At 38.9% G+C, this 15209-nt stretch overlaps 1 protein-coding gene across 2 annotated transcripts in view; it reads right to left on the reverse strand.

The window, feature by feature from the left end:
* cpne5a (copine Va) overlaps positions 1 to 15209 on the reverse strand; it is an 82819-nt gene that overhangs the window by 46433 nt on the left and 21177 nt on the right. The window contains exons 4-7 of one of the 2 annotated variants that reach the window (XM_079827321.1): positions 11897 to 12000; positions 10747 to 10786; positions 9748 to 9762; positions 9515 to 9591 (exon numbers count right to left, since the gene is read on the reverse strand). In XM_079827321.1, the coding sequence (XP_079683447.1) occupies positions 9515 to 9591; positions 9748 to 9762; positions 10747 to 10786; positions 11897 to 12000 (236 nt within the window). The remainder of the gene's footprint in view (positions 1 to 9514; positions 9592 to 9747; positions 9763 to 10746; positions 10787 to 11896; positions 12001 to 15209) is intronic. The other variant, XM_079827322.1, reaches the window with a different exon arrangement.

Genomic DNA, 15209 nt, shown 5'->3' on the forward strand with positions numbered 1-15209 from the left:
GATATTGATACAGCCCACTTAATACTAAATTTGACTTGGTCCCCGTATCCTATGCCATATGATTTTAAGCACTGAGTATCATTCTAAAAGAATATGTATTGAACATGAGAAAGAAAGTAGAATGAGAGAAAACGGAGAAAGACTCAAAAAAGATTAAAGATGAAATATTCATGTGTTTCCGAGTATGTGAGCACGTATGTAACTAGAGTACCTGAAATAAACAGCCCTGTTTGGGAGCGATAAGCTGTGTATTCACAGACCATTGAGCTGTTAGGAATATTTACATTCATCTGTCTAACAAAGAGATTAAGTGAATAAGTTTATCCAGACTCATTTCATGTGAAACTAAGACAAACAGAGCGGAGGGTGAGATATGATGGATCGCTGATTCACTGCGCAGAGCGAGTCGCAGTCAAGCTGCATTACATAAATCTCCAGAACTCCACAAGGGGTTGGAATGAGATTATAATTTATATCCAATTGCTTTTCATACTTAGACAGACAAACCTTAATCCTTAAATTCACCCGGATTTGAATTAAGATTGGTGCACCGTTCTCCACCACTTGTGGAGTTTAGTGTTTCAACAGCCTCAAAAGACTGAACACAGCAACAGTGAATATTATGACAGCCGAAGAAACCTGCAAAATGGCTTTAACCAAACCAAATCAAATAAAATGACGCACATTATTCGCAAGTGGCTGCATAATCCGTAATTTAAAGGAAACCTCCTGGCTAACCGATCATTGCTTTATCATAATGAAGACTCATTATCAACATCCAGAGCTACTTAAGTAGTTAAACAAGCTTCAAGTGAATAATTATTCTTTATTGTGCGAGAATGCACGCACACCTACAATTCAATGTTATTCATAAAACCATCAATTCAACATAATGGAGTACAGGATCTACCTCAGCTAAACATAAGCCATTCATCAAGCAGAAGAGAAGAGGATGTTTGTTACAGACCTGAAATTGTGCTGACTATGGGTCTCTGACTTTCCTTGAATGAGATATTCTTCAGAGAGTCATTTTTGTGTCATAGCTGATGCATTTCTTCTTCCTAGCACTGCTATCTGACTGTGCATAGGGATTAATAGCGTTCATATCTATAATTCTGTTTGCTTTTGTCCTTATGGCTATAGGCTACCGCCTATAGGGGAGTCTGTTTAACAATCTAGCACCGTAAGAGTGTTACTCCTACTGTAGTAAAAAAACAAGAGTCAGTCCTTCTAGAGATCACAGAGATGGCAGTGTGCCTTTGCACTCATGAGACTTAGATTTATCCTGCCCTCACGTTGACCACTAAGTGAACAAATCAGCTATTGTCAAAATGACAACGGGAAGAATATCCATGAGGTAAAATATGTTTCCGGAACTGGAGGCATTTTACATGGTCTGTCTGCGATTTAAATACTCTGCCGAGAGCAATCATTGTATACATTATGATAACAATTCCCTTTCATAAATGCCCTATAGCCTAGAGTGCTGCTCTAGATGGAATGGAAAATGCATTTCCTGTCCTGAGCTCGCTGAATGTGACAGAATGGCTTAAAATTTCATTTTGTGATGGGGACGCACTGAAAAAAAAACATCCTTCAGTGTGAATGTTTGTGTATTTGCATAATATGGAGCGCCTTAGACCTTTACGGATTCCTGTGCTGAATGTGTGAACTCCAATTTAATTCATCCAAGGTGATGGATTAACACTAGATTTCCTATTCAATATGACTGTTTAGATGGGACAAGTTTTTTTTTTAATCATACATATTTTTTGCAGTTTTGCTGACCTGCTGATGCCACTTCATGTACTATGACTCTGACGTACTGTGTTAAGATTTGTGATATGAATGTGTTGTAATATACACTCACCAAAAGAATTATTTGGAACACCTGTTCAATTTCTCATTAATGCAATTATCTAATCAACCAATCACATGGCAATTGCTTCAATGCATTTAGGGGTGTGGTCCTGGTCAAGACAATCTCCTGAACTCCAAACTGAATGTCAGAATGGGAAAGAAAGGTGATTTAAGCAATTTTGAGCGTGGCATGGTTGTTGGTGCCAGACGGGCCAGTCTGAGTATTTCACAATCTGCTCAGTTACTGGGATTTTCACGCACAACCATTTCTAGCGTTTACAAAGAATGGTGTGAAAAGGGAAAAACATCCAGTATGCGGCAGTCCTGTGGGCGAAAATGCCTTGTTGATGCTAGAGGTCAGAGGAGAATGGGCCGACTGATTCAAGCTGATAGAAGAGCAAATTTGACTGAAATAACCACTCGTTACAACCGAGGTATGCAGCAAAGCATTTGTAACGCCACAACACGCACAACCTTGAGGCGGATGGGCTACAACAGCAGAAGACCCCACCCGGTACCACTCATCTCCACTACAAATACGAAAAAGAGGCTACAATTTGCACGAGCTCACCAAAATTGGACAGTTGAAGACTGGAAAAATGTTGCCTGGTCTGATGAGTCTCGATTTCTGTTGAGACATTCAGATGGTAGAGTCAGAATTTGGCGTAAACAGAATGAGAACATGGATCCATCATGCCTTGTTACCACTGTGCAGGCTGGTGGTGGTGGTGTAATGGTGTGGGGGATGTTTTCTTGGCACACTTTAGGCCCCTTAGCGCCAATTGGGTATCGTTTAAATGCCACGGCCTACCTGAGCATTGTTTCTGACTATGTCCATCCCTTTATGACCACCATGTACCCATCCTCTGATGGCTACTTCCAACAGGATAATGCACCATGTCACAAAGCTCGAATCATTTCAAACTGGTTTCTTGAACATGACAATGAGTTCACTGTAATAAAATGGCCCCCACAGTCACCAGATCTCAACCCAATAGAGCATCTTTGGGATGTGGTGGAATGGGAGCTTCGTGCCCTGGATGTGCATCCCACAAATCTCCATCAACTGCATGCTATCCTATCAATATGGGCCAACATTTCTAAAGAACTTTTCAGCCCCTTGTTGAATCAATGCCACGTAGAATTAAGGCAGTTCTGAAGGCTAAAGGGGGTAATTTATATATATATTATTTTTAAATAATTACTATTAAAGAATTTTTTTAAAATCTATGAATATTAAACTAAATATTGATTATATAATATTATGTATGATATTGATACACTATAGCCGCTTTTCCACCACTGGGCCGAACGGTTCTCATTATGTAACCATTCTATTCCAGGCCAGCTGGTACGGTTCTGGTTTCATTTTACACTGTGGGGCTTGGTAACACAATGGTTTACTGATGAAATGAGATGTAAATAACGACTGCATTGTGGAGGCTGATAAGATATTTATTTTAATTTTATTATTAATTTGTGTTTACGTCGCTCAAATAGAGCGCTCAGCCAGCTACAGAGAAACTGGTAGCCTGGCAACTGAAAAAAGAAACAAATCATGAGTGGCAACGTCACTTCACAGATTCTACCAGCGCGGTTTAGCACGGTTAGACAACTGTGCCAAGAATTTCGGGATGAGAACAGTTTGTAATCGCTCAAGTGGAAAAGCAACTGAAACCGTTCCTTACTATTTTAAGAACCGTTCGGCCGACAGTGGAAAAGCGGCTAATATTGCCAAAAGAATTGGGACACCCCTCCAAATTATTGAATTCAGGTGTTCCAATCACTTCCATGGCCACAGGTGTATAAAATCAAGCACCTATGCATTCAGACTGCTTCTACAAACATTTGTGAAAGAATGGGTCGCTCTCAGGAGCTCAGTGAATTCAAGCGTGGTACTGTGATAGGTTGCCACCTGTGCAATAAGTCCATTTGTGAAATTTCCTCACTATTAAATTTTCTACTGTTAGTGGTATCATAAAGTGGAAGCAATTGGGAACAACAGCAACTCAGCCATGAAGTGGTAGGCCACGTAAAAAATCACAGATAGGGGTCAGCGCATGCTGAGGTGCACAGTGCACAGAAGTCGCCAACTTTCTGCAGAGTCAATAGCTACAGACCTCCAAACTTTGTGTGGCCTTCAGATTAGCTCAAGAACAGTGTGTAGAGAGCTTCATGGAATGGGTTTCCATAGCCGAGCAGCTGCATCCAAGCCTTACATCATCAAGTGCAATGCAAAGCATTGGGTGCAGTGGTGTATTGATTATATAATATTATATATGACATTGATATATATATAATGATTATACTGTACAACATGTCTATAATAGCTACTTAGTTTGATGAAAGGTCAGTTTCATAATATGTATATGACTAAATCAACCTTTCTCCAATGAAAGTAGACTGTAATAGTCAGTAGTAGGATCAGGTAGAAATAGCTCCAGTGTATCAGAGCTGCATCACAACACATTTTTGCAGTTAGTTTATCTTCAGGGGTGAGGGGGGGATGGGTGTTTGGGGCTGTGCCGTCATCGAGGGCAAAAGTTAGTTGCTGTTTTTTTGACTTGCTACCATTTAAATGTGAAATACTTTTTTCTTCAGTAAAAAGCTCAAACAGCCTGCAGTCAGAAACACATGGCTGTGTTGTCCCACCAGAGTATCGACTCTGAGGCCTAGATAAGACTCACTGGCCCATATTTCTCTCTCTCTCTCTCTCTTTTCCCCCAGCCCCCTCCCTCTCTATTTGTCAATGCAGCTCAGCAAATCCAGAATCAAAGCATACAAGTCCTGTTTAACGCTGATATAAAGCATAGGCCCAATCCATCAGCATGACATAATAACCCAATGCCACGGGCCAGAAGCATCATGCCCATTCAAACTGAATGGGCACAAAAATCCAAATGTCAAAGCTGCCCTTTTCTATACAATGAAAATGCAAAATAAGCAGAAATAAGAAATGTATTTTTTTCCTTTGGTCTAATCAAATGCACCAAGTAAGCTGTAACTGCTACTGATGCTCCCTGAAAAAAATAATCATATATAATATACATACATTCTTTGTTGTTCAAAGATAAATGGCCTTACTTTGGGGTCAATCTGATTAAATCTCCACCACTAAAGGAGAACGATTTACAGGTGCTTTTAAGGCACAGATGGGCTAAATGTACTGTATTCAATAAGGTTTATGTTACCTCCCTTCCTATATCGCCTATATGAACACGATCTGAAGTGTAGACAGCTCTAATTGAATCTAAAGCTGGGCTATGAGTTGTGTTCTTTCAGCACACAGCCAGTGAAGGGAGATGATGAATTTAACATTGCTAAAATTCAAATCCAATCAGACTAGTTTTGCAGTTTGTCTTAAAGCAGTTCAGCTCGCAGCTAAATTCTCCATACTCTCTTTTTATTGCCAAACAATTCTCTGTATTCAGCTGCCAAGTCTGTAGTCTCTGTGATTTATTTATTTCAACACAACGGATGGATACATTTCAAGAGGTGACTGCATCTATATCAGCAGCACAGAATAGATAGAGTGAACGCTATAGTCTGTTTCCTGCAATAGATACACAAAGACAGCTCTAAGGCTATGGGGAATTAGAGAAGAGTGGAAAGAGGACGATATTAGAGAGTTTGTCAGTGTGTAATAAAGACGACAGGCTGTTCAAAAGCAGGTCATCCTATGCTCAGGCATTTCCCCACAATTTTTTGATTCTTCAATTGCACACACTGATTACAAAGTTATTTTTCTTCAGTTACTCTTTCCGTCTGTTATACAGTCAAATAAAGTTTGCATTAACACAAAACCAAAGTCAATTGCTGTATTCCAATTCACCGACTTGTACTATGCACCGCATAGCATTTTTGTCAAGTTTTTGTAAAGAATCTAGTCAATTATTCTTCCTACCGCATTGGAGAGAAAAGTAGCAGCATTTTGATCTGCCAGCTGTGGGCATTTTTAATGCAGAGAACTCTCCTACTATTTTTGCATAATAATGCATATAAAAGGCCTAGCATATATTTAATGGCCCAGTTTATTTATAAACGTTGACAATATGAAGCTTTACCTAAACCTCTCTCTTGCAAAAAGGTCACTCATCGCAATGGGTTGTGGACAATATTAGCCATTAGTGTGTGCATCGATCTATTTATTTCAACATGTCATAGGTGGGGTGGGTGTAGTTGTTAATAAAAAAATATTTTTGCTAAATGGAAATATGACAAATGGTGGTAAAAAGTCCACACATTGCATTTAAATGAACACACATTTTGATTGGTAACACGACACTGTCATTATTTTTACGCCAGCTAGAGAGCGCATGACTTTAAAACATAAATAAACGTCACAATAAGGTGCTTGAAAAATGACCCATAGAGTCTGTTTTTTTTGGAGGACAGTCTGATTTATTTGATATCTACTGTATATTTCAAATATCTATTTATATTTGCCATTTTTCATTAATATTTTTTAAAGGCTAACAACTGTATCATTTTCAGATTAACTGCAATATTTGTGTGCCTCATGTCATGTGTACAGTGGCATTAATGGCATTAACAGCTTTATATTTATAATTTTAAGTAATCAAATCAATATTTGGTGTGCTTTTCACTGGACTTTTACTCAATTAATATGCAGATGGAACTTTTGGAAAACTAAAATGAATATTTTCTACTGACACACTAAAGCAGTAAATAAAAATAAATATCTCAAGGCAAATATTTTTGTGAAACATCCAGACTTTTGCATAGTATGTCAGTGACACTACAGACAGCAGGTGTTGATTACAGTACCGTTCATTCCATCCAATATGAAATGCTGTCATACTTTGTTTGTGAGTCCTGAACATTTAAGACAGTCACTTTAGTGTGGAAACCAGTTGCTACTCTGACAACTAACAGAATTCTGTACAGACACAACCTTATTTAGCGCTCTAAAACAGAACTGACAAGCATTTCTGCTGCTGTGTGGATGCAGTCTCTCTCTCTGTTCCAGCCCTCACTCTTCCCTGTCTGACTCCATCTAGTTCAACATCATCTGGGAAAACTGTACAGAGATCTGGGGCTCAAATTCCCCCCTAAAGCTCTTAAACTCCCAGAGATTTTGAGCAGAACAGCTCATCATCACTGGGCAATCTCTTCTTCACATCCAAATTTCACCAATCGCACCCTCCTTTCTGCACAGATAATGCCCCATAAATGAAAGCAATTCAGACGCCTCAGTCCAGCATGAGATTGGGTGGGTGGTTCAGGTTGATCAATAGGGTCTGTTCCACTCACAGCACTCAATCACGTACTGTATATAAAGGCGGACTAAACCCTGCAATCATTACATCTAGCTCCAAAACTAAAGCTTGTATTCTCTTTGCATTCTGTACAAGCAGCCAGCATAGATTAAAAAATTATGGAGGGAAGATGTGTCTGCACTTTTATGTGCCAAGGGTAGGTTTTTATTTTTGCTATATGAAGGTTAGATTATGCCCTCGCACTTATGTTTTCTATATTTCAAAAACATTTTAATTTTTTGTATCAATTTTACATTTGCTTAACATTTAAATATTGTTGTAAAATAAGAATAATCAGAACACTATGAATGATTATTTTCTAATATTTCTAATATATATATATATATATATATATATATATATATATATATACATACATACATACACACACACACATACATACACACTTTAGTTTACTCAAATAATGAGATTGTTTGAGGTGACATATTAAAAAATAAAGAAAAATCAATGAAATATTTTTTAAATCTATCTGTGAAAGTCAAATTATGCAAAAAGTTTGAAAGTGTAATGTAATTTCAAATGCCAAAAGTGTTTTTTTTTTTTTTTCTAAAATGCCAGTGGCAGCAGTTGAAGAAACCTCCACCTCTAAAGGTTGTCTGCCAAATTCTTTAGGAGTAAATGCAGCATGGAAGTCTGGTTGTGTTCCATTAGCGTTTGCAATCTGCACCGACAAGCCTAATCTGCTACAGTGACATAAAACACAGATGGTGAGGGATAGATGGGAGTATCCATCATCATTCCGCAGCTATAATGCTCTGAACTACACCAGAACACCAGGCTACGGCCCATTTCAGCAAGATCTAAACAGGAAAACAGTTTAAGCCGATCAAGTGGAGTGCATGATAGCTGCTTGGCCAAAGTCAAAACACACAAGGCTCAAGGTTTACATCACGCTAGAGCCTCCTCATGACATACCCTCCATGCCAGAGTCTCCAGTCGTCATGGCCGCTGCATCTAAAACTACTAAGGCATTTCCTAGGCGTTTGAGAATGGCTTCTAGTTTGGTGGACCCACCACTGATGTCGGTATTATAGTGTTGTCAAAGTTTTTAAACAAGCTCAACATATATGTCTGTGAATGGCTGCAATGATCAACACTTCAAAAACATGCTGTAAATAGACGTCTTTGATGCTCTTCACTGAGCGCTTACACAGAAACACACAGGAGCATTTGAAAGCAGCCGTCTATCAGCAGATCTGTCTATAAGTGGATATATTAGGGATCTGCTGAAAGATGCCTGCTTTCAAACACTCTTGTGTATATCCGTGTAAGTGCTCAGTGAAGAAGAGCATCAAGGATGTCTATTTACAACATGTTTTTGGAGCGTTGATCATCGTAGCCAATCACAGATATACTGAGCGTGTGAACACGATGGCCAATCAGAGGAATCTGTTCAACAGGGCTCAAAATGCTAGAGGGAAATGCAGGTATCGTCACATTTTTCAAATTTCATTACCAACTTGGTACCAAAGTCTGTACTTTTAACAACACTATGGTGTGAACAGCTGGCATCTCAATGGTCCCAACATCGTCCTCAAGCTCAGCATACCCAAATTCAGTGGTCCTGAGTCTAGGAGTCTCAAAGGTCCTTCCACCATTAGCTGTGCTTCCTGTGATGGCTACAGCCATCTTGTGTGTGGGCCATTCCCACTTCGTACTCCTCCTGAGGCGGTGGCATCGGCTCTTGAACTCTCTGTCCATGATGACACGACCAGGGAGATCCTCCCTGTACTTCCTGTCTGCCCTGATAGGACCACATAGGTCAATCTGGAACACTGTGTCTGCCCAGTTATGGCAACGGTGGCCATTATTGAACACCCTGACTGTTTCGTCTTGACCAGAGAGGTCATTCTAACTTCCTAAGTCATTTGAAGACTCTGCTTGCCTTACAACATACCGCACATTACTCCTGCCCTGCTATGGCCACGGAGGCCATTACTCAACTCTCTGCCATTTTGACACGGTCCTAGAAGGCAACCCTAGCCATATGTACTCTTTGTCCCAGTTCCGCCTGATCTGCCCTGGATGTCTTCAGCTCCACCGTGGTGGTCAACCCCAAACTTTGAACAGTAGTGTATATGCAATTTTTTATGTAATTTCATAGTATACGTGGCTCAAAAACACCAATGTAATTCCCCTTTTTACAGTGTAGATACCGTAGACAGGCAGCCAATAGGAATTAAGGCGATCTATTTAAGAACAGAAGTCAATTCTTTGTTTCCTGTGCCTAGTAATCTGTCTGAGAGGGTTTCAGGCACAATCGTTGAGCCCATAGAGCTTCTCTAACTTTGAATACATCCTGATCTGATTGAGGAGGTAGGCATGGCTCATAGAACAGTGCATTAGCTTCTTACCCCAGAGGCTTTTTCAGATGACTGCCTGGTGAACCCACTATCTCACCCAGAGTGCAGAAGGTCTGACCTAGGAAGTCCTACAGAAGGGCGGCCCGAACAAAAGATGGCCCAGAGGAGGTGGGATTGGCAAGCAGGAAATAAAGGAGAGAGAGAGAGAGCAGAACGAGTCAGGGTGGTACTGGGTATAAATGAGTTGTACCGGTAAAGAGAAAGAGTGCAAGGCAGAGACGTACGTTCAAATCGGAGGGCTTCCAGGAGGGAGGTGAGGCCGCAAATATATCAATAACAACAGAGCATATCATGTAACAGAAAAGACAAAAAAAAAAAAAATACAAACGAATTGAAGAAGTCAGGCCGAAGAGGATAGGAGAGAAAAAACGAGAGTTAGAGTATAGTGAGAAAGGATCTTGGAGAAGAGAGAAAGGGAAAACACCCACGATGATCACAGATTACAGATCAAAATAAAAAAAGAGTGATAAAACCGAATCATGAATCTGAATTTCACTTAAAATTAACGGACGCACAAGCACAAAAACAATCGGTTGGTTCTATACAAAACCATTATTTCATAAACTGCCCTCAGTTGTTTACTGTCTGCATAGTTTTGGTACAGGTTTTATATTTATGAAACTCAAGCAATTATTTAAAAAGGCCCAAAAACGTACAACCTATTATTTTATAATACTATATACATTTTATAATAATAATAATATAATTTCATAATTCATTATACTTCTCATTAATTGCTCAAATAGTGAATTTGATTGTGAATTACATTATAATAAGTCTAATTTACATAGAAAGAAAGCTTGTTTCTGCTAAAAAGAATGACTGAATAAAAAGTGGTGCAAGCGTTTAGTGAATTCGTCCCTGAATCCATTATTTTAGCTTGCCTTTTATCAGTTTAATTGGGAACAAATTGTGGTTTCTATTTATGCAGAATACAGTGCCATATTGTACTATTATGAGCCAAAGTGAGTTTTATTAGAGACCCAGAGAGAGAACGTTCCTTCTTCAGTTTTGCACAGCTTTGATGACACAAAATATGACATAATTTTCAATCATTTTAGATTGCATAAAACCAACCGCAGAATGAAGTAGCATGCATGTCAAAATATGAGTGCAATCGCCAATGAACACAAGGAACTTTTATATACATCCAAGCAAACACACATGCACATACATACAGTATATACACAAAATAACACTTAAAATTGCTGCTATATACTCACGTGTTTGGCCAGATCAGGACTTTTGGAGTCAATGTCATATCTGAAATCCAAGAGAACAGCTTCAGTCAGTATTATTAGATGATAGCATGGCCCATTTTCTCTTGTTGTTCAATCATCCTTGCATTATTTGATCTAAAATAGACTTATAATAATTATAATATTTTGATTTCTTATATTTTCAATGTCTCAAAGTCTGCATAAAATGACAATTCACCTCTGTTTTTTTTTTTAAATGCATGTTACAGATCTTATTGTGAACAATAAATCTGAGCATGCAATTATTATAATTTTTTAATTGACCTTGTATAATGTTTAATTAAAATGGCCCTTCCAGCGAAAAAAAAACAACATATTTCTCTCAAGACTTATCCAACCATTTGGTCCGCCTCTGCAAGCTCACGTTCATCAAGTGCAATGCCCCACATCTCAAAATGTTATCAAGAATCACTGCATAGAACCAAGTCCTAGTCTTTTTATTTTATAATAATTTTTCACACTCGGATGTACATCACCATATATATTGTTGCTAGTTCCATTGCATTGTGACAAATCAAAACTTGAATTTGCATCTGGAGAAGAAATTATACGTTTCAACCTAAATCGGATCACCGTTAGGCTGCATTTAAATTCTTGCCGCTGTTAAAATGTGAGTGGAAGCACTGTTCTGGGGCACAGCTGGTTGGCTCTGTGAATATTTGCATTGGTATAAGCGAGAGTTGGTATAAACGTGGAAGGTTTCTTGCTGACGGCACACTGAACTCTCCAATTAAGTGCAGCCTGCACTGCAGCAGCCCCTTTTCAACACAGCAGAACCCATTTAAGGTGGTGAATGAGAGTGAGATGGACAGTTGGGTGCAGGGAAGGGAGGACCGCATTGTAAATCATCTGGGATCCCACGCCACACATTTGCTTTTGAACCGCTGCGTAAAGATTGAGGATAAAACTCATCTGAAATATTTATCACCCTTTCACTGATCCAGCCCCTTACACATGACAGTCAAGAGAGAGGCAGCATCAATAATTACAGAGGAAGACGCATTGCGAGAGGGAGAGACAAACAGACAGAGCAAGAGCAGAAAGCCCGGAGTGGGACAGCCCATCGGAGAGTAAGGCAGATTTCTGTGTGTCAGCATCAAAGGGAATAACTCACATGTCAAAGCGAAGATTCTGCTTCTCCTCAAAGAAATAGTCCAGGATGTACTTTCTCACAAAGTCTGGGTTCAGGGTGTTGTCAATGACTTCGGTTCTCCCAAACTACACAAAAAGAGAGAGAGAGAGAACAGCTACATGGGAATGAAAAGGTTGTCACCGTTCAGCCACAGACATCTCTGTCCAGTCCATTAACTGGTCTGTTCTTGTGACTCTGCAGCCACAGGAAAAACTAGAAGAGGTGATATTTTGAGAGGTGAAGTATCCAAGCTCCTAATGAACAACAGGAAACCCTGCTCAGAATCAGTAATGTGCATGTCTGTGTGGCGCGCGCGTGTGTGTGTGTGTGTGTGTGTGTGTGTACATGTTATTCTATCCCGGTGGGGACTGCAACCTAAATAAACAGACTCATGGGGACTCATGTCACTGTGGGGACCTAAATTGGGCTTTCCATGAGGAAACAAGCTTATAAATCATACAGAATGAGTTTTTTTTTAAATGTCAAAATGCAGAAAGTTTTCTGTGATGGGTAGGTTTATTGTGAGGGGATAGAATATACAGTTTGTAAACTTTGTACAGTACAAAAACCATTAAGTCTATGGAAAGTCCCCACAAAGATAGTAAACCAGACGTGTGTGTGCGTGTGTGTGTGTGTGTGTGTGTGTGTGTGAGAGAGTGTGTGTGCAAATGAAGACTACACAAGTAATAAATATTCACGAATATAAATGAGTTGAAGGCTCTGAGCTCATGCATGGGATACAACTTTAATGATAGTCTATGCGTCCACCTGAACAAATGCAGTACTTCAACTGTGATTTCTATGTTAATGTACAAATAACAGTTTTCTCTGTGCTATATCTGAATTACTGTGCAACCATAAGCATTCCCATTACTGGAATTCCTCCACAACTTTCATTTTTGAAAACAACATTCAGAGGCAATAAATACATTAAGGCAGTTCTAAGATAGCGTTCTATGTGTGTCGTGTGTACTCCAGTACACATTGGAGCGCCACCTCAGGCTGAATAACTCAACCTCTGCCAAAAGTGTTCTGCATGTGTTCAGCGATTACAATATAAATCTTACAAAATGTTTATCATAAACTGCCGCTAAGAACCAGAATCTGCCCTATTTATATTTACGGTCAGGAGCCACTACAGATTGATTCACTAATGATAAAAGTGCCTCTTCTTCTTCTACTCTGCAAGGATGTGTCCATTGTATGTTTTATGTAAGAAACGTAAGAGGGTTAGAGAGGGTGGGTGAACGTTTCAGAATCTAATGCCAGTGTAAAGGAAATGGAGGAAGGAAAAGGAAACAAGAAGGAAGGAAATGCAATTAAAGCATTTAAGAAAAAAGGAAGAAATGAAGGAAAGAATTTATGTTATTTTTGTATTATTTAGTATTATATACACTGCCCGGACAAAAAAAGTCACTGTTAGTATTTGTTTATTTGCTTATATGTTTGGCAACAGTTCTTCTAACCCTAATTGATGGAGTGTGTAGCTTGTCATTTCTTAAAAAAAATGGTCATGTTCCAGGATGACAATGTCAAGATGCATCAGGCTCAAATTGTGAAAGAATAGTTGGGAGGAAGCATGAAGAATCATTTTCACAAATGAATTGGCACAAGAGGCGCATACATTTTGGTATTTGACCATATATCAATATCAACTTTGACAATGCAGTGGTCAGAGAAGAGAAGAGAAGAGAAGAGAAGAGAAGAGAAGAGAAGAGAAGAGAAGAGAAGAGAAGAGAAGAGAAGAGAAGAGAAGAGAAGAGAAGAGAAGAGAAGAGAAGAGAAGAGAAGAGAAGAGAAGAGAAGAGAAGAGAAGAGAAGAGAAGAGAAGAGAAGAGAAGAGAAGAGAAGAGAAGAGAAGAGAAGAGAAGAGAAGAGAAGAGAAGAGAAGAGAAGAGAAGAGAAGAGAAGACTGTCATCTTTGTACTGTATTCTTGAAGGCTGCTCTGCAGTCGGTTCCCTCAGCTAATTGTGTTTCCCATGAATAATTAAACAAGATGAGGCAGATGAGAAATGCATAAATAAATGAATCACCAGAAGGGTGTTACAACACCCTGGCGGTGCAGAAATGAAGGAGACAGCTTATCAGGGATAAGGGAATGATAAGGTGATTTAAAGTGATTCAAACATACAGTAAAGACCACAGTGCTCTTGTTAATGATAAAGAAAAACACTGCATCACAACAGTGACTTTCTAACAAACATGCAGAGCAATATATGGTTAGTACCTGAGGCATGTCTGTCTGATGTTCTCTGCTGTAGTTTAGATATGCATAAACTCTAGAATTAAAAGATAATTTCCAAAACACATAGCCTGAACCACAAATAACTCCTAAATCTGTAAAAAAAAAAAAAAAAAAAAAAAAAAAAAAAAAATTGGTTGAATTTCTATTTCAAGGCCATAAACATAATGACTGAATATTCCCAAGCAAGACTCTAAGATAGCAGAGCACAGAGTCATTAGCATTCACAGCATAATGCTTTGCGTACTGCTAATACGACCTCACAGTCTAGCTTTACTTTATCATTTCACCAGCTGCTATAAATCATTCTGTTGACCTGCTGCAATATAGAGCCATAAAGCCTTTTTATGTTTGTCATATGGTGCATTACTCTATTCTGCAAGTATTGCATTGGTTTCTAACATCCTTTTGGGCAAAACCAAGAAATCATAAATGTTTTTGGAGAGAAATCCCATCGGAGAGAGGAGATGCAAAGAAAAACATTTAACTTAAAACTTCAAACTGCTTTTGGAAAAGCTTAGAGTGTTAGAGACGACGCCAAGACAGTGAAAAGGGGGTGAAACATGTTGTTCTACAAGTACTACTGTGTACTAGTAGTACTACTGTGTAAAACATTCAGATATTATGGATAAAACACAATATTGTCTGATATGGGGCAGCTGACTTTTGTAAATTGTTAACCTCACAATAGCAGTGATGCGACAAGAAGATGAAGTCACAAGTGGGTGAAATCACGAAAGATGCCAAAAATTAAGGTTAATAATTATGATGCACAGAATCATAATATTTCCTTGTAGTGACGGCAAAAATAATAATTTCCATATCTGACTCCGAGTATTCCATATGTTATGTCAGTCGGGATGTTAAATAAAGCTTACAACGTGTCAGCGGGAAACCTATGGCTCATATATTACTCTCTCATGCAGTTACGATGCAGTGTTTTGACTGAACCACTTCTACTATGAGAACACATTTTTACAATTTTCTGGGTCTTAAAAGAGGCTGCGTTTGTGATACATTTCCTTCTTTCTTTCATGCAAAACACTCGCTCT

Source organism: Gobio gobio (assembly GCF_949357685.1).
Source record: "Gobio gobio genome assembly, chromosome: 10".
NCBI lineage: Eukaryota > Metazoa > Chordata > Actinopteri > Cypriniformes > Gobionidae > Gobio > Gobio gobio.